General features: G+C 35.3%; 1 protein-coding gene across 2 annotated transcripts; it reads right to left on the bottom strand.

The window, feature by feature from the left end:
• Positions 1 to 2: 2 nt before the first annotated feature.
• On the bottom strand, positions 3 to 11999 carry ceacam1 (CEA cell adhesion molecule 1). Of its 2 annotated transcripts, XM_073847245.1 has the most exons (13): positions 11867 to 11999; positions 10673 to 10972; positions 8533 to 8811; positions 8145 to 8405; positions 7783 to 8055; positions 5275 to 5526; positions 4879 to 5154; positions 4526 to 4774; positions 4001 to 4276; positions 3666 to 3917; positions 1213 to 1485; positions 873 to 1115; positions 3 to 742 (listed from the first exon to the last, which is right to left on the bottom strand). In XM_073847245.1, exons 1-13 carry the CDS (start codon positions 11913 to 11915, stop codon positions 654 to 656), a joined length of 3072 nt encoding a protein of 1023 aa, XP_073703346.1. In that variant the 5' UTR covers positions 11916 to 11999; the 3' UTR covers positions 3 to 653. The 2 variants fall into 2 exon arrangements, with proteins under 2 accessions (XP_073703346.1, XP_073703347.1); XM_073847246.1 differs by lacking the exon at positions 873 to 1115.
• Between the last annotated feature and the right edge of the window lie 12294 nt (positions 12000 to 24293).

The raw sequence follows: 24293 nt of genomic DNA, 5'->3' as shown, positions 1-24293 counted from the left end.
CATTTGAGTAATTTGCTTTTATTTTATTTTATTTATATATAAATAAAACATATAACATTTAATTTTTTGATATTTTAAATAACTCCAAAATACATCATTTGGAAATAATCACACAGAAGGCATATAATATTTTATAAGAAAATATTTTGTGATTGTGAGATATAAGACATTTGTAAATAAAACAGAAATGTAATTTGAATAATTGGTCATTCAGACATGTAATTTGCCTAAATTTGGTGCATGATAGCTTTTCCAGATGGAGATTAGTGTCACACCTAACCAGAGCTACAAATCCAAAATCAATCCAGCCTCTATTAATTTCAGCATATTATAGTATTCATGTCCGAAATTAATGACCAATTGATAGTAATAAATGTACTGAATATATATAGTTCTTTAGAAGATAATGTAGTATGATTAAAATAAAATGTAGTATGACTATTACTTGAAAATGTTCTGTTAATAAATTCTCATACCTGTCTTTAAATAATGGTTAAATATGTTTTAAAATGAATTAAGAAGCAGTTCAACTAATTTGGGCTGTATGATCTTGCCAGTGTGAATTTTTTCTTGTTTTTTTTTTTAAGTGATAAATTTATCCAGTCCACATACATGCTTCAAAGACTGATGCCATGTTTATGGCAATATCAGTATTACAGCCATTCCTCCAGCGCAGGGATCAGCAGAACCAGGAGAGCCGTCAATATCACACTTGCCTGGACACTGACAGCAGCGTCGGGGTCTGGGGTAAAGACAGAGAAGATGATAATCTGTTAGGTCACTTCAAAAACACCATAAAAATGGACTTTCTGACAATCAGTTAACTTTTATTTTGCATGTTAACTACTGTGTGAATTTGGGCTAATGCTCACAGCTGACGACTTGGCTGGTGAAGACTGTCACATTGGTCAAAGGGTTTTTGGCCACGCAGGTGTAATTGCTGCCCAAGATAGACTTTATGGGAAGTTCGATGGAAGAACCATTTCCCACTACTGTGTTGTTTTCGAGGATCCAGTGATACACGGCTGGTGGCTGAGACAGTGCCTGACATGTCAGGAATGTCAGGATGGGGGGAATCCCAGGGCGTACTATGATCTGCACACTCTGTGGTCCAACTGCCCAATAAACACAGAGCTTTAGTTCATGCAAAATAAAAGTATTTTGAAGTCAGATTTAATTAAAAGTAATTTAAACACGTTTTATATTACTCACAGACGACAGCAAGATCGTATGGTTGGCTGACATGCTGTTTCACTGGGTTCGAAGCGACACATTGGTATCTCCCATCGTCAGCGGTCTGCAAGGCTTTGAAGGTCACAGTGGTGTTGTTTTTTGAAAATGTAACTTTGTCTGATGGTTCGAAATTCTGGTTGTTTCGAAGCCAGTGAAGACTGTTGTAGGCTCCCGTTACATTACAGGTGAGCTGCAGGCTTTGGGAAGCCAGAGGTATAAGACGATCAGGGATCACTTCCAATTTGATGGCCTCTGTGGAGTGTACAGAATGTCAGACCAGTCCCTCAAATTGTGGTAGATAGTGTGATTATACAGTGCCTTGCTGAAGAATTCAAACTCCTTCATTTTTCACGTTTTATGTTGCTGTCTTGTTAAACTGCTTTAAATGACCTTTTTCACCACATCATTCAAAACTTCATACACCATAATTGCAAAGAAAAAAACAGGTTTTTAATATCTTTGCAAATGTATTAAAAATGAAAAACTTGATTCCTTTGCATAAGTATTCAGTCTTATCCGGCACAGTTGAAAGCTCTGGAACATTCATATTGCTTGTTGATGTAACTACACTTGTCTTAATAAAAGGTCGAACAGCTGAAAATGCATGTCAGAGCAAAAACCAAGCCCTGAGGTCAAAAGAACTGCCCGCGGAGCTCAAAAACAAGAATTGCGTCAAGCCACAGATCTGGGGTAGAGTTCCTAAAAAAATCTCCTGCAATAAAGGTTCACAGATGCATGAAGTCTCCGTTACCCTTAATGGAAGAGGTTTAAAACAATCAAGACTCTTCCTAGAGCTGCTGGCCTCCTGGCCAAACTAAGCAACTGATGGAGAAGGGCTTTGGTGTGGTGACCTAAAACCTGAGCTCCATGATCATATATGGAGATGAAACTTACAGAAAGATGAACATCATTGCAACACTCCACCAATCCAGGCTTTATTATGGTGTGGCAAGACTCAATCTTCTCCTCAGTGAAGATACATGAAAACACAATTTGGAATCAGACTATGAGAAACAACATTTTCTGGTCTGATGAATCACAATTCCAAGCATCATGGAGGGATCCAGGAACTGCTCATCCCAAAGGTGAAGTGTGCTGGTAACAGCCACATGCTGTGGGGATGTTTTTCAGCAGCAGGACTCGTCAGAGTAGAAGGAAAGCTCAGTGCACCAAAATATAGAGATTTTGCCTTAATGAAAACCTAAAACCCAGACCATTCAGAACCTCAGACAGGGCAGAAGGATCAGCTTCCAACAGGACAATGACCCTACTGTAAGCTCACATCAAGAGTGGCCTATAGACAACTCTGTGAATGTCTTTGAGTGGCCCCCAATGTACTTATTTCATATTCACATTTGATTTTTTAATAAATGTACAAAGTTGTGACAGTTCTGTTTTTGCTTTGTCATTATGGTGTTTGGAGTATAGATTAATGTGGTACTTTTTTTTTTTTAAAGCAGTTTAATTAAGGCAGCAACATAAAACAAAAAAAATGAAACTTTCGCAAGGCACTGTGCATCAACTAGGACTGCATTTTTTTTATTTGAATGATTATTAGTTTACAGTCCTTACTGAATCTGAAGCCATAAAGAAATAATGTAGTACATAATAACGGCTTGCAAAGACTTCCTACTGAACTGGGTGACCAAAAAAAAAAAAAAAAAAAAAATGCAACAGTGTAATCCAGAGGTCTCAAACTCAATTCCTGGAGGGCTGCAGCTCTGCAGAGTTTAGCTCCAACCAACTCCAACTTAAACTGTGCAGAGCTGTGGCCCTCCAGGAATTGAGTTTGAGACCAGTGGTGTAATCCAATTCAAGAACAACTGACTTTTATGAGCCTGTTCTTTTAAGTGAATCAGAAATGTACAGTGTGACCAGTGTAGTCTAATACCTAGAAATAAATGACTGTTATGAGCAAGTTATTTTTAGTTAATCAAAAAACAAAGTATGAGCAGTGTAGTTTGATTCCCAGAAACAAGTTACTCTTATGAGCCAGTTATTTTTGGTAAATCAAAAACATACATTGCGACCAGTGAAGTCTGATTCCCAGAAACAACTGGCTTTCATGAGACAGTTATTTTTAGTGAATCAAAAACAAAACCAAAGCGAACCAAATCAAATCCTCTGCTGGTCACACTGTATGTTTATGAATCCCAGAACTAGGTGCCTTTCTTGAGACCATTCTTTTAAGTAAATCAACAACATGCAAAGTGTATTAGGAGTCTTCAAGTAAATGACTCTTATGAGTTGGTTCTTTAAACCAATCTTAAAAATATGCCCTTAATAATTTACCAATTGGCAGAGAGAGAACCTCTTCCTTGTTTAAGAATAATGTACATACCTTTTTCAAATGATCCATTTTCATATGTTAATATGAAGTCAATTAGCTTAAAGATCATAACAAGACATTGTTGTAAAGAGTTATAGCTTACCAATTACATTTAAGTCCAGTGATGCGTTTCTGCTAATGCCTGTGATGCTATTAAAGGCCATGCAGATGCAGGTGTAGCGTCCAATATTGGTTAGCGAGGCTGTCACATACACTGGACCATCTCCCACCTTTGAATTGTTGTAGAACCAGCTATACTGACTATGAGGACGAGAGTCTGCTCTACAGGTGAAAGTCACACTGGACCCCATCTCTGCCACACTTGGGCCAACAACTGTCGTGTTCCATGGACCATCTGAAAGATGCCAAATACAATGAAAATGATTCCCATGAACACTGATTCAATGGACTTATTACAAGTACATTTGTGTTACTCACAGTTGACCATCAGGTTAAAGGGAGGGCTAGTCATTTTGCTGACAGCATTACTTGCTTCACATTGATAATGTCCATCATCATTGAGATTTAGACTTTGGAAGCTCAAGGTTGAGTTGTTACTGGAGAAAGTGGTTCCATTCTGAGGATGAATTAACGTGCCGTTCTTCATCCACTGAATGTGTTCAATATCTCCATTGGCAGCGCAGCTCAGTGTGAATAACTGATTGAATACTGGTTGCTGATTACCCGCATTTACAAACACCTCGGTGACTGGATCTGAAATGTACACACACACAAAATAATCATAATTTAAAGGGCTTGTTCATTTAAAAATGAAAATTCAGTCATCATTTACTCTCTCTTATGTCATTCCAAACATGTTCAGTATGCATTTCTTAATTCTTTAAAGCACAAAAGATATTTAGAAGAAAACGACCTTTGTGCTGACCTGCCTGTTGAACAACCAAACTTATGAACTATTCATACAATACAGTAAATACATTATTTAAAAGCATAACAGCTTACATCTTAAAGTTAACTCCAGTGATACACTGCTGCTGTTGCCTGTGATTTCATTGGAGGTCATGCAGGTGTAGCGTCCACCACCATTCGATGAGAGAAATCTAGTTAACACTGGACCCTTTCCCACCGTTGTGTCATTTAAAAGCCAAATGTATTGACTTGGTGGATTGGAGTCAGCAGAACAGCTGAAGGTCACATTACTTCCTACAGCTCCAACAAGTGGACCAGAGATGGTTGTGCCCCATGGACCATCTGAAAACACAAATAAAGCACAAGTCACTTTCCGCTCAGAGTCACTTTCGAACATATTGCTTGCGAAAACAAAACCCAGCAGCTAGGTCAAAGTTTTTACTCACAGAAGACCTCGAGGTCATAGGCCTGACTGGTCATGTTGCTGACAGCATTACTAGCCACACATTGATACTGTCCATTATCACTTAGTGTGAGTGGGTTGAAGCTCAAAACTGAGTGGTTATTGGTGAAATTGATCCTATCGTTGCTGTCTAGGTTCATGCCGTTTTTCATCCACTGAATGTGTTCAACATCCCCATTGGCACTGCAGGTTAATGTGAATGGCTCATTGAAGATTGGTTGCTGATTGTTCTTATTCACAGTAACATTGCTGACAGGAACTAAATATCATACAAAAAAAAATTACCAATCACATTCACAACCATTTTAGATTTTAAAAATCTGGATGTTTCAAAATTAGCTGGTTTCAGTTAAGCAAAGTACTGAATTGAATGACTCACCATATACAGCTAATGTCACTGAGGCACTGCTGCTTCTGCCTGTAATGCTATTGAAGGCCATGCAGGTGTACTTTCCACTATTGCTTTTTGAGAGAGGTGCAGTCACATACACTGAACCATTTTTCACATTTAAGCCACTGAAATACCAGCTGTATTCACTTTGAGGACGAGAGACAGAGGAACAGCTGAAGGTCACGCTGGATTCCACTACTGCTATATGTGGACCAGAGGCTGTTGTGTTGTTTGGGCCATCTAGCAAATACACAAATTGTTTTAATCATCTGATTCATGTTAAACTGGTGCACTAATATCTTTACATTACAAGACAACTGTCGATGAAATGCAAACAGATTTGACCAATGCTTTGAACTTGTATATAAGGTGAGATGATGGAAGATACATTTACAGGATATCATTCAATACATTATTAGAGAAAATAAATTAAAACATTTGCTTTGATTGTCTAGCACAAAACAGAAAATGTGAAAAAGCGGTATCTTATACATTGGGATAAGATGGTTTCCTACCTGGGGCAAGAAGATAATATACAGCCATTTTTCACGTATACGAGTGTGATATTGCGTTTATACAACAGTTCGACGGCACGAGTGTGTAAATACATAAGAAACAACAACGGAGTGGATTTAAAAACCCTCTTTTGTGCAGAACTACTTTTTCAGCCACGGATTCAGTTGAACAGCTGAGCCTAAGCCTCTGTTACTAATTCCAAAATGTCACTTTAGTACTAGTAACAAACGGACGCTGAGTTGCTTCATGTATTATGCAGTCAAGCTGACTATATTATGTAGAGTTTTATGAGAGAGGCGATTATGATTACCTGCATCTAATACAGCATTTATTCTTCATATTCAAGAAAATTCATTAGCATGACTGTCTGAGGAAAGCCTTTTTTATTTGTCATAACGTTAATATCCTTAATATAATCTGTTAAAGGGACTATGTGCAACTTTTTCCCCAAAATAAACGTAACAATAGCCTTTTTATTTGACCATTTATGACTCAAACATCTCCTGATGAGCATACTGACACCTTGTCAGCTCGCAGTGGGTGCACCTATAAGCCTGTATCCTATTTTTCCTATTATCTGTCGGGTCGGATTTTTCGCGCGCTGTCTGCGGATGTGACGTCAAGCGCGTTCATGTTAAACGTTTCAGATCACTCTGCCACCACCGCTTATCATATACATTGCAAACAAACTTAGTTTCTCAAACAATATATGTGTTTGACTGTTCTTACCTCTGTAAACATAATGTTGACTTCTGTGCAGCGGATGACTTGTGAAGTGTGCACGTACGAGCGTGCACTGCGAGAGCGAGCAGAAAGGAAGAGCAGTTCCGTTTTTTGGCCACAGGTGTCAGTCGTGAGTTTAAATTTCAGAAAATTGCATATAGCCCCTATAAGGGTGATTTCTGATGACAGCATTGCTCATTGCATTTGTTACCTGTGCCAAGCTGTTGTTGAAGCTAAAACTAACTTCCATTTCTAATTTTTCTGTAAAAAAGTCTTTACTGCTGACTCGTAAAACAGTCTCTTTACGACATCTAATGCAGAACAATGTACCTAAAATCACCATCATGAACACGCAACGTTTCTTAATACTAAAGCCTTTTAAATACTACTTTTTATATAAAATATTATTTATTAAATAATAATTATTTAGTAAACAACAACAACAGTCATCATAAAGTTACTAGACAATTCAGTCAAACGTATGAGCCAGCGGTAAATTACAGAAGATCTGGCCGAGTTGAGGTGCTTTGCTTGAAAACTACGATGTATTTTCAAATAAACGTTATCTTTATTAACAAACTGCATATTTGAACTGTACACAAGTACATTTTCAACTGAAAACATCTTAAAACTACAATCCGTGACACAAAAGCAGTGTCACTATGTCACATTATTTATAAAATGATACCGGATTGGGTGTCCACCATGACACTAGCTGTGAGAAGTATCGCAAGCGGAGTGATACAATTGCAAATGGTAAAACGTTGAAGTTCTGATATTATTCTAATATTTCACTCTTATCAGCCAATTAGAGAAAGAACTGTTGTATAAATGTACATATTTTAGTTCTATAACTGAAAAAGCCCCATTTAAAGTATGAATTACAAACTTTGTTATAAATGTTGTTATAAATGTTATAAATTAAACTTTGTTTAATTTGAATCCGTATAAACTATTCAAATTAAATTATTCAACTCAATTGGCCTATATATTATGATGAATAATGTTATAGATTAATAGTTGTTAGAAATGCACATCTAAATCAATTATTTATAAACAGTAATTATAAATAAATTTAACAATATAAAATTCACAGATCACTATTATCTAATGTCAAAAAAGATGTCTTGAGATGTCATTTTATGACCATTTATGTATAGTCAATAGAAAAATTTAAGGTGGGAGGACATCTTACCCCATATTAATCTATACAATAAAAGGAAACATGGATGTCCTGAAAATATCTATCATACTCACAGTTGACCACAAGATTGTAGGCCTCGCTAGTCATGTTGCTGACAGCATTACTAGCAGCACATTTGTAGTGTCCGTCATCACTAAGATCAAGATTGTAAAAGCTCAAGGTTGTGTTGCCGTTGAAGAAGGTGATTGTATCATCGGCATACAGGTATGCGCCATTCTTCATCCAATGAATGGAGTCCACTGGCCCCACAACATTACAGCTTAGATTAAAAGCTGTGCCTTCTACTGGATTACTTGCTGAATTCACTGTCACTGCTGATATTGGATCTAAATAAAGACAAAAAAGTATTGGAGATAAAAATGAGCACACGTATGATCATAAGAAATTTAGAAAAATATTTTGAGTGTGTCCTTACCAACAATTTCAATCATATTTTTCACTGCAGCATATCTGAGTGTGACTGCATTTTGGGCAACACAGGTGTACTCTCCACTTCTGTCCTGAGTTGTGCTTGTAAGGTTATAACTTGGACCCTGGGCATTCAAACGATTGCCATTGTACATCCAGTAGAAAGAAGCTGCTGGTTTGGAGTCAGCAGAGCATGACAGAAATATGTCCGTACCAGAAATGTATGCCGGTTTCTCTGGCCAGACTGTCATTGTCAGGTCGGGCCCATCTAAACAAATACAACCAATTCAGTTGAAACAAATTAGGCACTAAATTATTGTCAGCTGCCCATCCCTCTCTATGCCCTTTGAAGGGATGCTGTTAGTGAAATCAACATTGTTTGCTGTCATACTCACAGCTTATGTTTAATTTCATTTGAATGGTATCTGTGTTGCTGATGTTGTTTTTCACAAGACACTTGAATGGTCCTTCGTCATACCGCGTCACGCTATTGATGACCAGCTCTCGTCCACCATTCCTGAGCTCAACTCTTCCTCCCGCTGTGACTGTAGAGCTTCCGTTGTGCCACGAGAACCACAGCGGCGATCCGTTGGCGGAGCATGTAAACGTCACGGTGTCGTTAAACTCCACCAGGTTTGTTGCGCTTACAAATGCAGTTACATTACTGACAGGTTCTACAAGTTAACAGAAAATGTTTTAGTGCAAAACTTTATAGTACATTACGGGATGCTAAATGTATTAGTATGCCCTCAACCAAAGCACCTAACGTTTACTGTGTAAGTATTTGGACGTGTTCACTGTAGAGTATGCGAAAAGCATTGTTGTCGGCAAATAACTCTGCTGCCTTAGCTAACCGGTTAATGTTAGCACAGTAGTCTATATTATTTAATAAACAATTATTTTGTATTCAAAGAACATCAAGCAATCACAAAGCAAATATAGGCGTTTTAATATTATGCCTACATTTTGTACAGGGAGTGTAAGTGTTTGCTGTTTGAAACTAAGTAGGTAAGCAAAAGCTAACTGGATTGTTCACTTTAAAATGTTTGTTTTGTTTTGTGTGTAACAAGCAAATTACTTCTAAAATCCAGGTGACCAATGGCCTTATATATTATATCTATAAGAGCTAAGAATTCGCAATTCAAAAATCATTGTCAAGTTTACGGTTTTGCTGATCCTTGCAAAGCTGCAACCTTAATTTATTTTATAATATGTGACCCTGGACCACAAAACCAATCATAACAGTCAATTTTATGATACTGATATTTCCAGACATCTGACAGCCAATGTATAATTTGTTAGGCCAATATTTGGCCAAGATACAACTATTTGTGACCCTGGACCACAAAACCAGTCAGAAGGTTAAATTTGACAAAACTGAGATTTATACATCATATGAAAGCTCAATAAATAAGCTTTCTATTGATGTATGGTTTGTTAGGATAGGACAATATTTGACTGAGATACATCTATTTGAAATCAGAAATCTGAGGATGCAAAAAAATCAAAAAGACTGAGAAAATCACCTTTAAAGTTGTCCAAATTAGGTTCTTAACAATGCATATTACAAATCAAAAATTACATTTTGATATGTTTACAGTAGGAATTTTACAAAAAATCTTCATGGAACATGAACTTTACTTAATTTCCTAATGATTTTTGACATAAAAGAAAAATCAAAAATTTTGACCCATGCAATGTATTTTTGGCTATTGCTACAAATATACCCCAGCGACTTAAGACTGGTTTTGTGGTCCAGGGTCACATTTGAAAATCCGGAATCTGAGGGTGCAAAAATATCAAAATATTGAGAAATAACCTTTAAAGTTGTCCAAATGAAGTTCTTAGCAGTGCATATTACTAATCAGAACTTAACGTTTGATATATTTACGGTAGGAAATTTACTAAATATCTTCATGGAACATGATCTTTACTTGGTATCCTAATGGCTTTTGGCATAAAAGAAAAATCGAAAATTTTGATTCATACAATGCATTTTTGGCTATTGCTACAAATATACCTGTGCTACTTAAAACTGGTTTTGTGGTCCAGGGTCACATATTATGAATGTTAAACGATTTAGTGGTCACATATATTGAGGGAACAGCCTACAACACTTTAGACATGCAATAGAATATCAGGCCTCAAAAAAAAAGAAAAAAAAAAAAAAAAAAAACTTAATGACTGCATTGAATTGTTTCTTAAAGAAAACATAACAGGAAGTACATGGTTTATAGGAACTGTATATAGAATTTAAGAAATATTTAATATAACCTAAACAATGTTCTTATTTCTAACATCTATTGTTTAAGAATAAATTTTTTTTATTATATTCAGTGAACTTAAAAACTAAATTCTATTGCTCATTATTACCAATCTTTACAGTGTGGGCAGATCATGCATTGAAATTTTAAGTCAAGCTACTTAAATTCTGTGAATGCATTTACTTAAGTAGATTAATTGAAGTGTTTAAAGTCTGTTAGTTTTTACTTTTTACAGTGTGTAGGAAAAGAGGATGTTTTTTTTTCAACTTACCCTGAACATCTAATGCAATCTCTGCTCGGGCTCTCGGTTTCAATGCATCTAATACATACAGGCCAGAATTATTCAGAGTTACTGACGGTAAGGTGAGCTGATATGTAGTAGAGTTTAATTCCATTCCATTTTGGTGGCCACTTCCTACAAAAACGTCTCCTGGGTACCACATAAACAATGTACTAGGTCCAAACAACCAGAGCCCAATTATAATGGGCTCAGTGTCAGTCACATTTATAGTGACATTGCTCCCGATGGGCACAGGGTTCCGTGATGGAACCAGGGACACTGCATAAAGACCTAGGAGAGGCAGAAGTGGCAGTCAGTAATTTTGAAAATATATATACTTTTAACTCATTGTTGTTGGATAACATGAATGGAACCAAGTCTACTGATTTACATGTAGCTTTTGCATAGTCGTTGCTTGTTTCCATCTAGTACTAGAAAGTAGTTTTCATATTTAGTATGCTCTTGCTTGTAAAAGGACACATCTGATCAAGTGAGTATTGAGTACAACCGATGAATGACATATATTTAAATTGTATCCACAAATCTACATGTCTTCAAATATACATGTACAAATATACATTTCATGTAGACATATCTAATATGAATTGCATTAAGAGGAATCTGAGAAAATTCAAATATTCAAAAATTTATTTAAAAAAGCTTGATATTCAGTACATTTTTGATAAATGTATTTAAAAAGGCTATTTGTTGCTCAATATTTTTGACAATTTCTTAAAATTGACATAAACCTACTTAGGTACACTGTAAAAGGTTTCACCAGATTCAACTTAAAAACCTAAGTTCAGCAGCTGCCTTAAGTTTTTAAGTTAAATCAGCTTAAAACTACAAGTCATTTTTACTTATTACAATGAAAATGAGTTGATATAACTTGTGAGTTGAAATTACTTAAGTTGATTTAACTTAAAATCTTAAGGCAGCTGCTAAACTTAAGTTTTTAAGATGAAACTGGTGAAAACTTTTTACAGTGAGGTACAAGTAAAATTCTCAAGATACAGAATTTTAAAAAGTTAAGTGTTGTGTCAAACAATTGCTGACTGGTAAATTTAAATAACAACGACAAACAAACAATCTCCTTTCTGCATTGTTTTTTTTTTTTTTAAATAAAAAATATCAAATTAAAATTGAATTGAAAAATACTGAATGAAAATACAGTTGAATAATTACCTGGTATACAGATTACAGTAAAGAATAAGACGAGTAATTTATGTCCCATTTTGAAAATCCTAACAAGCAAATTCTTCACTTCTTCCACAGACTTCAGACGAGTCTGCAACAAAATGGTATACTTTCATTCTGCTAATATTTACCTTGTTATGCAGATGGATAGGTTCACCAATGAGTAAGCATGTGACAGAAAGTTACACACACCTCTTGTCATCATCACACACATTCACATTCAGGGTGTGTTTGTTGTGGTTGACTGTAATCTGGAACCAGACTGCTGGTACCCAGATCAGATGACGTGCTAGTCACAAATCGAAGGTCATGCTATATGTATTTAAAATAGATCCTGGTGTTGTAGGAAACGATTTGTGGTTAGTAAAAATTGTGGACTATCAACACTAAGAGTTGATATTACCATGAAGTGACTCATGATGACAATTAAAGTTTGATGTTTTCTTTCACACCAGCTTCCAGCGTCACTCCTGGTTTAGGGTTCTGAGTATACAGTAAGTTTCCATGGTATATAGAACTGTTTTATCTCAAGTGTAGAATGTAAACCAAACACAGGTTTGATGTCATTGAAAAGCTATGTTTAATATTACTTCATTTTATTTGCATTCTGAAAGATTACTTCTGTTTGACGAGAATTGTTATGTGGTAAAAAGTGAAGAATCATGAATCACTGTTTGTTTTGCGATTATTTAAATGTGATAGCGCCTTTTTGACTGACTTTCATGTTCAGTGCTGACGCACCCATAAACCATTTCCATAGACTTGATGCTTTAATAGTAATAAAGAATTAAATAAATTAAATGTAGTCACTCATTGATCAAGGATAATCAATAATAATCAGATATAATCACACTGGAAAATTAAATCAAGTACTACTGTAAGATATCCATCCTTTGATTCTTCTATCCTATGTGGGTTCGCAGGGATGCTAGATCATATCCGAACGTACATAGACAGGGAAACCCTTTGGACAGATGGCCAGTCCATTACAGGGATGACATATGCACTAAGTCTGGGCAATTTGCAGTCTAACCCGCTTGTCTTTGAATGTGGAGGAGCAAACCCATTAACATGGAGTAACATAATGTAAACAACTCCACATAATGTCATCTGGCTTAGACAGGACTCACACCAGGGATCTTCAGTGAAAGTGCTACCCTCTGTGATCCAATTAATCAGAAATTTGGAAATATCAATAGCACTGGAGTAAGTTACATGAAACAGAATTACGTACACTGTAAAAAAAAATATTTGTGAAGTCAGCTTATAATAATTTGTTACCTGGCTGCCTTAAAAATTTAAGTTTAGTTGACTTTAAATGTGAAGTTGTACCAAGTGACAACTTAGATATTTGAGTTGATTCAACTTAATTTTTTTAAGGCAGCTGGGTAATTTACCTAGCTTTTAAGTTTAACAAACCAAATTTGTTGTTTAATCAACTCAAATTGTCACTTAGTACAACTTAACATTTTAAGTTGACTGAACAAACTTATTTGAGTTGACTGAACTTTAAATTTTAAGGCAGCTGTGTAACAAATTATTTTAAGTTGACTCAACAGATTGTTTTTTGTTCTTTTTTTCCCACAGTGTAGCCTAACTTAATTAGAAAATAAATGTAAATGCCATCTGCACTGGAAAAAAAAACAACAAGTAAGATTTACTTAATTTTTGTCTTGCAAGTTTTTGCACACATTAATTTTAAGTACAATTTAAGTATTGAATTACGTAAAATGTACATAAAGGAATAGTTCACTTTCAGAACAAACATTTACAGATAATCTACTCACCCCCTTGTCATCCAAGATGTTCATGTCTTTCTTTCTTTGGTCTTTATGAAGAAATTGTTTATGAAGAAATTATGAAGAAATTTATGAAGAAATTATGTTTTTTGTGGAAAACATTTCAGGATTTCTCTCCATATAATGAACTTCTATGGTGCCCCCAAGTTTGAACTTCCAAAATCAGTTTAAATGCAGCTTCAAAGGACTCTAAATGATCTCAGCTGAGGAAGAAGGGTCTTATATAGCAAAACGATCAGTTATTTTCTAAAAACATTTACAATTTATATACTTTTCAATCTCTACACACAGAGCTAGACAATACGAGCATTTGAGGTTAAAAAGTATATAAATTGTAATTTATTTTTAGAAAATAAAAAACGATCATTTTGCTAAATAGATAAGACCCTTCTTTTATCGGCTGTGATCATTTGGAGCCCTTTGAAGCTGCATTTTGGAAGTCCAAAATCGGGGGCACCATAGAAGTCCATTATATGGAGAGAAATCCTGAAATGTTTTTTTATTTTTATTTTTTTATTTATTTATTTTTTTATTTCCTTACTTAATTTTTTAATGTAGAAATTACATTTGTTTTTATGTAGTATTTACTTCACAAAATAATTTTTATCATCGCGTTACAGTTACTGAGGAAAAAAAAGTGTAATTAAATTACAAATGTTAAACGTTAATGATTACAAGGGGGTTATGTCTAAAAAAATGTCACACACATTCAGATTTGATTTCTTTTCAAAATTGCATATGAGACACCAATGTTTCAAGAGTTTAAGACACAGAATAGGACACACATTTCTTCGATAACTGTTTTATTTCTTGTTTGGCTTTGTGTACATGCTTTATTTTTTTCACTTTCAACTTTTTTCAAGCCAGAGTTTCCTGTCATGCAAATGGCTATGCAAAGATTTGATTTCAAATACATATATCTTATGATTTTAAATCTGTACTTAACCTCAGAATGATCTCAAAATAATAAAAGGGGGTGTTAAAGTCTGATTTTGTGGTGGCTGTGATTTAAAATTAATTTATTATAATCTTAATTCAACTGATGAAAATCTTAAAACAATAAAAGTTTGAGTCCTGCTGTATGGTTAACCCTGTCTGCTTTTAATGTTTGAAAATGATTAACAGTTTCCAAAAATTAGAACAAATGTAGAAATTAAAATTTAGAAAAAGTAATCAAATGTAATCAGTTACGTTACTTTAATAAAGTAATTGAAATAATACACTACTTATTACATTTTAAATATGATAACTTGTAATCTGCAACCTATTAAATTTTCTAAGTAACCTTCACAAACCTGATCAATAGACAACTAAATCAAATTGTCTTGTATTTGTATGTAAATATATCGCCAGGGTGATACACCACATAGTTTGTTTATGAAATATATTTATACGGTAAGACAGGGATTTTTTATGTTGTTGACCATGACGCAAAATCTCATCTCGACACACCCTGTGCTATTTTAACATTTGTGATTTCATCTGAATATCAACATTGTGAGTTGTAATCAGTCTAAACAGTTTTGAAGTTAAATAATCAAATTCTGTTTCTCTGGAAAATCCATAACATTGTATTGTGTTGAATAATTTTGTTATTAAAGAGGGATTTGTGGAGTAAAAATAATAGTTTGTATTTTGAAGTGAAAAGATCAAATAGACTATTGGGGTTAGAATTCATTTTACAATTTGTTTTTAAATTTGATATAGTTATTATTTAATTATTTAATGTATTAGTTGAACATTTAAGACACTACTGAGTAAAATCATTCAATTTGAAATCATACTATGAACTAAAACGGCAAATAAATATGTAAATATTCATATTTTGTTATCGATTATTCAATTTTAAATTGTCAAAACAGTTTTAAACAGAATACCTGATTTAGTTTTTTAAATTAATAACACTTTAAAATGGTATATAAATATTAATAAGAAAGCTATTTATACATTTTGTATAGGTTTAGGCAGAGGGCAAAACTTTTATGAATGATTTTACAATTTGTGCAATAAAAATGTATTCAGCATATGTTTATTTTCATTAATAACAGCCCACAACTAAAAAGCCCACAATACGTGTTTTATAACTAGACACATTTTGATAGAGAATTAAATATTTCCTTTGGTGGTTGTAAAAGTGTTTAAGGAATATGAACATTTCTAAGAGGAAATGGAACAAGAGTATGATTAAACTTTGTCTTATGATGCATAGTAGTCTAGACAGAACCTTACTGTAAAGAAAAACGTAGTAGCAACATTTTAGGTTATACAGATTTTACTTACATTTAAAGTAAAATTAAGTATTTAATTAACTGTAATATAATATTAATATACCAACCATTTTGTAGTTTTATAATACACTGACACCAATCATGAGAAAACCACAAGCCGAGGAAGTAAATATTTATATATAGAAGGTGTGCAATGTCATATACACAAATACTCAACAGCACCATGGTAACACACATGGCACTAAAATAATGCAATAAACATTAAATAAACAATGTAAGATTTAATATAAACCCTAATGTACAAAATAATTTACAAGATAACTTGTTCTTTTTCACTTTCAAAAACTAAATATAACACTGTATTTTACTGTAAAATTACATAACATAAAAGGTTTTGTGGTATTTTTATATTCTTTTATCATTAAAATTTACAGCTTTTCGGTTGTTGGTTCCCAACCCAAGATGTAGACCACTACTGCTACCATTTTGATTGTGAAATGGTGGAAAATCCATTTACAAATCTACGTCACAGTGCTATTAAAGGCTATAAAAGGCTTCTTCATCTGTTCTATTTGTCTTTCACCTCTCCTGCTGCACACCTTGAGCAAACAGATCTGATAGTCTCTTTGTATGTACTCTTTGATGTTTTTGTGTTTTCTCTTATGTTCTCCTTTCAGCTAAACCGCTGATAAAATGATCAGACATTCCAGTTACTGTGTGTGATTTGTAAATGGCATCATGAATAAGCAGTGAAACTGTTAGCATCAGTAACATATTTGCTTGATAATAAATATAGATCAGGCTTTTTTACTGTCACCAATGGAAATTTAGTGTTTAGTTTTTTTTAGCTTATTTGAGAAAAATAACCCATTGTTACATATGTGTGTTTTGAAAGTGTTAATTTGAAAGTGGTTAATTTGAAGGTGAAATGATCTATTCAGAGGTGTTTTCATTCAGTTACACGACTGTCAAGTGTCAGTACCTGCCCTGTTTTATTTAAAGAACTGGAATCTATAAAAGTCTAGTCATGTTTGGGGAAGTTAATCTTGGTACGAACAAAGGTCAATGAGTAGCTCAGAAAAAGATTTGCTGTTGGAAAAAGTTACAAAACCATCTCTAAAGAGTTTGAACTCCACAAATCCACTGTCAGACAGATGTGTACGAGTAAAGAAAATTCAAGATCACTGTTATCTTCCACAGAAGTGGTCAACCAACAAAGATCACTCCAAAAGCGAGACCTGTAATAGTCTTCAAGGCTGAAAAGGGATAACTTCTAAGTAACTAAAGACCTTTCTCACATTGGCTAATGTTTATGTTTATGAGTCCACCATCAGGAGAACACTGAACAACCATAGTGTGCATGGAGTTGCAAGCGGAAAGCCTTGGCTCTCCAAAAAGAAGCCAGAGGGCTATTGGAGAAATGTTTTGTGGACAGATGAAACCAAAATAGATTTTTAGTTTTAAAGGGGTCATCCGATGCCCATTTTCCACAAGTTAATATGATGCTTTAGGGTCCAAATGAAAAGTTTGTAATATACTTTGATTAAAAATTCTATATGGTAGTGTAAAAAACACTAATTTTACCTGGTAAAAAATGCCTCTGTTCTCAGCAAGCGATATCAGTACCTGGCCCTTTAAATTATATGAACCTCTGCTCACCCCGTCCCTCAGTTCTGTGGGGCGTGTCATTACATAGCACAAGGAGTGTTGCCTAGACAACAGTTGGGGGTAGTTGTAAAGTTTGGGGGAAAATGGCACTTGGGGGGCTTTGAAGACACTGTACAACCCCATCCATTTAAAATTTAATTTAAAAACCGGAGTTGGAACCGAAACAAGATGACACCCGCAAAGAAGTTCGGCAATTACGGCTTATACTGGACGTGTTTGAATGGTTAGTAAACTTAATGTCACTTTGATGTATCTTTATATGTACTGGCAGGGTAGAGTACTGAGAGAGATACAAACGTCATGTGTTTACTGTGTTTACTGTGGTACAGAGATGAACGCGTTGTGTTTACTGTGTTTACTGTGGTAAAGAGACGAACGCGGTGTGTTTACTGAGGCATAGCTGATTGAACAAGAGCAAAAAAAGTGATCGGTTAACATAACTTACCCCGTCCTTATATTGAAATACATAAATGTGAGCGTTATAGTCTTTACTCATATGCAGTTGCGGGCTGTAAACCCTTTACTTCTCACTCAGGGCGGGTCTATGCTAAAACACTACTGGCTGTCAACTATCGCAGGAGTGGCCTCTGTCGGTGTTACGCCACAATGACAGGCATCTGAGAACGGCTCGATATGAGAAGAGGCAAATTATTTTACTAAATTAAAAGAAAACTGGGTGGATCTTTGTCATTCTAGAGTGGTTGTGTACACACACTCTCAACACACATTTCAGGTCAAACAGCTTGTAAAAGTGCATGTGGCACCAGATGACCCCTTTAAATGAGAAACTTTATGTTTGGTGAAAAAAAGACACTACATTCCAGCATCTGAAACTTATCCCATCTATGAAACATGGTGGGGATAGTATCATGGGTTGGGCCTGTTTTGCTGCATCTGGGACATGACAGCTTGCCATCATTGATGGAACAATGAATTTTAAATTATACAGTGGTGTGAAAAAGTGTTGGCCCCCTTCCTGATTTTTTATTTTTTGCATGTTTGTCATACTTTAATGTTTCAGATCATCAAACAAATTTAAATATTAATCAAAGATAACACAAGTAAACACAACATGCAGTTTTTGAATGAAGTTTTTTTTTTTATTATGAAGGGAAAACAAAATCCAAACCCACATGGCCCAAAGTTTGCTCCCTAAACTTAGTAACTGGTTGGGCCAGCCTTAGCAGCAACAACTGCAAACAAGCATTTGCGATAACTTTCAATGAGTCTGTTACAGCACTGTGCAGGAATTTTGGCCCACTCATCTTGGCAGAATTGTTGTAATTCAGCCACATTGGAGGGGTTTTTGAGGTCATGCCACAGCATCTCAATATGATTCAGGTCAGGACTTTGACTAGGCCACTCCAAAGTCTTTATTTTGTTTTTCTTCAGCCATTCAGAGGTGGATTTGCTGGTGTGTTTTGGATCATTGTCCTGCTGCAGAACCCAAGTTCGCTTAAGCTTGAGGTCACAAACAGTTGGCCGGACATTGTCCTTCAGGATTTTTTGGTAGACAGCAGGATTTATGGTTTCATTTATGACAGCAAGTCTTCTAGGTCAAGACGCAGCAAAACAGCCCCAGACCATCATACTACCACTTCCATGTTTTACTGTTGGTATGATGTTCTTTTTCTGAAATGCCGTGTTACTTTTACGCCAGATATAATGGGACACACACACCTTTCAAAAAGTTCAACTTTTGGCTCGTCAGTCTTGGCAAAACTGAGATGATCCTTTATGTTCTTTTTGCTCAACAGCGGTTTTCGTCTTGGAACTCTGCCATGCAGGCAATTTTTGCTCAGTCTGTTTTTTATGGTGGAGTCATGAACACTGACCTTAACTGAGGCAAGAGAGGCCTGCAGTTCTTTAGATGTTGTTGTGGGTCTTTTGTGATCTCTTGGATATCTCCTGGACTCTTGGGGTAATTTTGGTCAGCCGACTATATTGGGAAGGTTCACCACTGTTCCATGTTTTCGTCATTTGTGGATAATGGCTCTCACTGTGGTTCGCTGGAGTCCCAAAGCTTTAGAAATGGCTTTATAACCTTTTTCAGACTGATAGATCTCAATTACTTTCTTTCTCATTTGTTCCTGAATTTCTTCGGATCTCAACATGATGTGTAGCTTTTGAGGATATTTTAGTCTACTTCACTTTGTCAGGCAGGTCATATTTAAGTGATTTCTTGATTGCGAACAGGTTTGGCAGTAATCAGGCCTGGGTGTGGCTAGAGAAACTGAACTCAGGTGTGATAAACGACAGTTATGTTTTAACAGGGATGGGGCAAACACTTTTTCACACAGGGCTATGTGGGTTTGGAATTTTTTCCCTTCATTTAAACCCTTCATTTAAAAATTGCATGTTGTGTTTACTTGTGTTATCTTTGATTAATAATACTAATACTAAAATTAATGGTTAATGGACATTTTTTGGGAATGGCCAAGTCAAAGTCTGGAGCTTACTCCAATTGAAATATTGTGGAAGGAGCTGAAGCAAGCAGTTCATAGGAGGAAACTCACCAACGTCACAGAGTTGAAGCGGTTCTGTACTGAGAAATGGACTAAAACTCCTACAAGATGTTGTGCAGGACTGATCATCAAAATGATATCCAAAGGACAATTATACCCTATCTTCAATAAGCGATCAGAGAACCTGTTTTACCAAAACTGGGTTGTATCAGCCTCACTTTTTATGCTACAATGCATGCCTGGAAATATTTGTCTACTTATGTTTGCATTTATATCGCAGTTACAAGAACATTTACCTGAAATCACTTATGCAAAATTTGGTCACACCAGATACTGAAGCAAATAGTTAAATAATTTTGCAAGACATATATGTAACAATGGAAGTTTTCTTTTTTTTTTTTTTTTCAATAAATAAATCAGCGGTTCCCAACTCCAGTCCTCGGGGCCCACTGCTCTGCACATTTTGTATGTTTCTGAATCTGACACACTCAGTTCAGCTCATGGGTCTTTCTCCTAATGAGCTGATGATCTGAATTAGGAATGCAGAGCAGTGGGCCCCGAGGACTGGAGTTGAGAATTACCGAAATAAATGACAAAGAAAATATGTTTGTCTCATTTCTTTTATTGGGTTCTCTTTGTCTTTCAGGACTTGTGCAAAAAAACTGATGATGTTTGAGACACATTTATGCAGAAATATAGAACATTGCGAAGGGTTCACAAACTTTCAAGGAGCACTTTTATATAAATGTACGTCTGGAAGATGTCTGTTGAAGATCACTTCATCTGGAAAGCCTTTTGTAAGATGTCAATTGTACATACATTCTAAAACATAAACATATTAAAGACATTTCCTAAATGTCTGTTTGACATCTGATAGGCAACTTTCTATAAATGTATAACATATGAGACAGCAAATACAACAAATATTATAAAGTCAAGGAAACAAATGATAAATAAAAACAAATAGAGGGGGAAAAAAGAAAATTTACAATGAAAGAGATGCATGACCTTTACTCAAAGATTTTGAAGACAGAACACAAACAGACAGTTTTGATTGCTTTTCTATTAGTACTATGAAGAATAGTACAAAAATAGTTTTCCAATTCTTTACAAAACACTGTGAAACAGGGTTTTTTTTGTTTGTAAATTTATACTTATGAATGTGAAACTTAAATAATAATATAAATAGATTAATAACAAAAGCTTCGCTACTCATATTATCATAATCAAAATATCCAAATACAACATTTCCAAAATGCAAATTACAATTAGAGAGTATATTTTCTTTGATAAACACAGAGGTATCATACCATAACATTTTAACATAACTACAGTGCCAAAAGATGTGGGGTACAGTTTCCAAGTACAAAGAGCAAAAAGAGCAATTGACATCAATCTCTCTCTTAAATTTGCTGAGAAAATGTTTAACAGGATCACATCATGAATGTTCATTTATTTTAATGCGGTGCGCTGTCATCACGCTGTAACGTGAACTTCGGCCTCTTGCTCGCGATTAAAAAAAGGGGGAAAAAAATGCGTTTCATTCATTCATAACCACCGACACAGTTTTGGGCAGGGCCCCCAGAAGTGTAGGATCGGCACTGCTGTTAACATAGGTAACACACCAAGTATTAAAATAAATAAATAAATGAATGTAATTAAACTCGCTCATCTGTCTAGGAAAAAATAGTAGGCCTAATAGCTGCTGCACCCAGATTGTGTGGGAATCACAAAGTCAGCAAACAAAGTCAGTAAAATGATATCCAAAGGACAATTATAGCCTATCTTCAATAAGCGACCAGAGAACCTGTTTTACCAAAGCTGCGTTGTATCAGCCTCACCTTTTATGCTACAATGCATGCCTGGAAATATTTGTCTACTTATGTTTGCATTTATATCGCAAGACTTCTTTTGAGACAAAGGTATTATGTTGGTTTTATTTATCAGGAAAGAGGCACACAGTCATAGCATTTCAAATGTCTCTGTGTAGAGGTTAAAAGGTTTGTTCTGTAATGCAAACACAAGCAACAATGCAAACGGACTGTGTGATGGATGAGAATATTATGTTGCACTACTTTGGTTTTGACTGGACAGCCCGTCAGGTTCTGCCTACCCGAAACTGTTGGCGCGTGGCTTATGCGTCTTCACGCTCTCTCGTTTCATACAAACGCGACTGGCGCCATCGTGCGCCTGGATTGTTGTAATAAAAATAAAAATACTTTTTATTGAGTTTGGTAGAACTGTTGCAGTGTACGTCTTGTGATTGTGGTTTCCTAATGGATTTTTGCTCATTTTTTTAAAGATAATATACAGGTTGATAAAAACTATTATTTTTTTTATTATTATTTCAGGCCCTTGGATTACATTTGCATAGAACAAACACTATTTAAAACATATAGTTACAAACTTGAATTCCAGTGCTTCCAGAACAAGGAAGAATTGTGCCGCTTAAAGTAGGATAATTTAAGACAATTATGATCAGGGGTGCACATAAGTGGTCCGCAGGTCCGCATTCGCGACCTAAATAAGAAAATGCGCTGTGTAAATAAATTCAGAGCGCGCATTTGCGTACCGACATGGTTGCAACTGTTAATGTACAATTACCATTTAGATCGACAAACTGTAATGTTCCTAAGATTTCTATTTGAACTGAAAGCTGCTGTGTCCAAATTCAGGGTCTACATCCTTCGGAGGACTCATTTGAAGGATGTTACGTCACAGCGCCGCGACTAAGGCTGTCCAAATTCATAGGATCCTTCAAATGCGGCCCACAAATACGTCCTCCTTTTCCCCGAATTTGAAGGATGGGTCTGGTGGATCCTTTCCCGTCCTACCTATCCCACAATACCTTTCGGCAAAGCGCTTCCAGAATTTTCGCGGTAGTAATGATGGAAGTTTAAAAAAAAAACTGGCGTTTCAAAAAATATTCTTTTACAGCGGTTGTCTAGTTAGGCCTTTGGTTTTAGCGTTAAGCTTTTTTTTTTTTTACATTTGTATGTATATATGTTAAAAAACATCACTTTCGTAAACTAGCTTCTTTTTTACTGCCTGTGTGAATATCCCCTTACACACAGGTAATTTCTTGTTAGTGATTGAAGCTGTTTTAACGCTTTTAGGGATGAAAGAGTAGTTATTTTGTTTTTGTGCAGTACAGATAACCTTACTTCTTGCTTAGCGCTGTCACGGTTGCTAGGCGACAGGATATGAGCAACGGGGAAGGGAGGGAACTGAAAGAAGTGTAGGCTGTCCAAATTCACTGACACCTACTTCCCGGTTTTGCGGTCTTCGGAGGACCCCTCCTCCTTCAACCTGGTAGGAAGGATCCTAAGGAGGATGCAGACCCTGAATTTGGACACAGCCATAATTATAGGCTATTCGCTGCCGTTTTCAAAGCACAGTGTAAAACGTGACATTTCATTCACTGACGCTCTTCACTGAATGTTCTTTAATCGGGAGCGCGTATACTGAAGGCCGTCAACGTCCGCGCAACTTTCGCATTACGCACTTGCCAGCAACTCGCCAAAATAACAGCTTGCTAATAAAGGTTTGAACATGATAAAAATTCATTTTATTTTTAAGTTAAATATAAAATAATTGTATTTTTTTAATCTACCCCTTTTATTTTACACATAATACTACTACCACACTTTATAATTTTATTATTTTATAAAATAAATAAATAAATCAAGTCATTATTTATTTTAGATTTCTTTAGATTTAATGGGTCACACTATGTGTAGTGTGAGGACCAAACCAAATCTCCAGGTACTCTTATGAGAACCAGGCCAAAAAACTTGTGCAACCCTGATTATAATTGTATTTTTTGAATCACTTAATCGACACGAAACTATACATAACTATAATTCCCAAACCCAGCATGCAAAGTAGAAACTACTTTAGGAACTCTCACTATACGAACATTTGGCTAGCAGCACTTATCCACCTTGGGAGCTTGAGCAGAATTGTTAATGCATCATTAAATGCCACCTGAAGCTTTTTCATTTAATTTTACTATAACTCCATCATAAATGTCCTGTATATAATGAAGTACAGTAAGCTTTAAAAAGTGCTATTTTAACATGATGTAATGCAGTACATGAAAGATTTACAAGCTTTTTTTTAATTTTACACTGGCACTACACATCATCATTAAATCATCTCTAATCATGTGACCCAGGTATTTTATTTTATTTACCACGTTTAATACTTGGTCACAATAAAAACAGGGAAACGTTTGCTTATGCAATCATTATAT

Source organism: Garra rufa, chromosome 9 (assembly GCF_049309525.1).
Source record: "Garra rufa chromosome 9, GarRuf1.0, whole genome shotgun sequence".
Taxonomy (NCBI): Eukaryota; Metazoa; Chordata; class Actinopteri; order Cypriniformes; family Cyprinidae; genus Garra; species Garra rufa.
This window is presented reverse-complemented; position numbering and strand designations above follow the sequence as displayed.

Coding starts and splice junctions, on each gene's coding strand:
- ceacam1 (XM_073847245.1), bottom strand. CDS start 11,915: ATGGGACATAAATTACTCGTCTTATTCTTTACTGTAATCTGTATACCA. Junction 5,527..7,782: donor CTACAATCTTGTGGTCAACT/GTGAGTATGATA, acceptor TGTATTTGCTAG/ATGGCCCAAACAACACAACA. Junction 1,486..3,665: donor ACTGGACTTAAATGTAATTG/GTAAGCTATAAC, acceptor TACACTCCACAG/AGGCCATCAAATTGGAAGTG.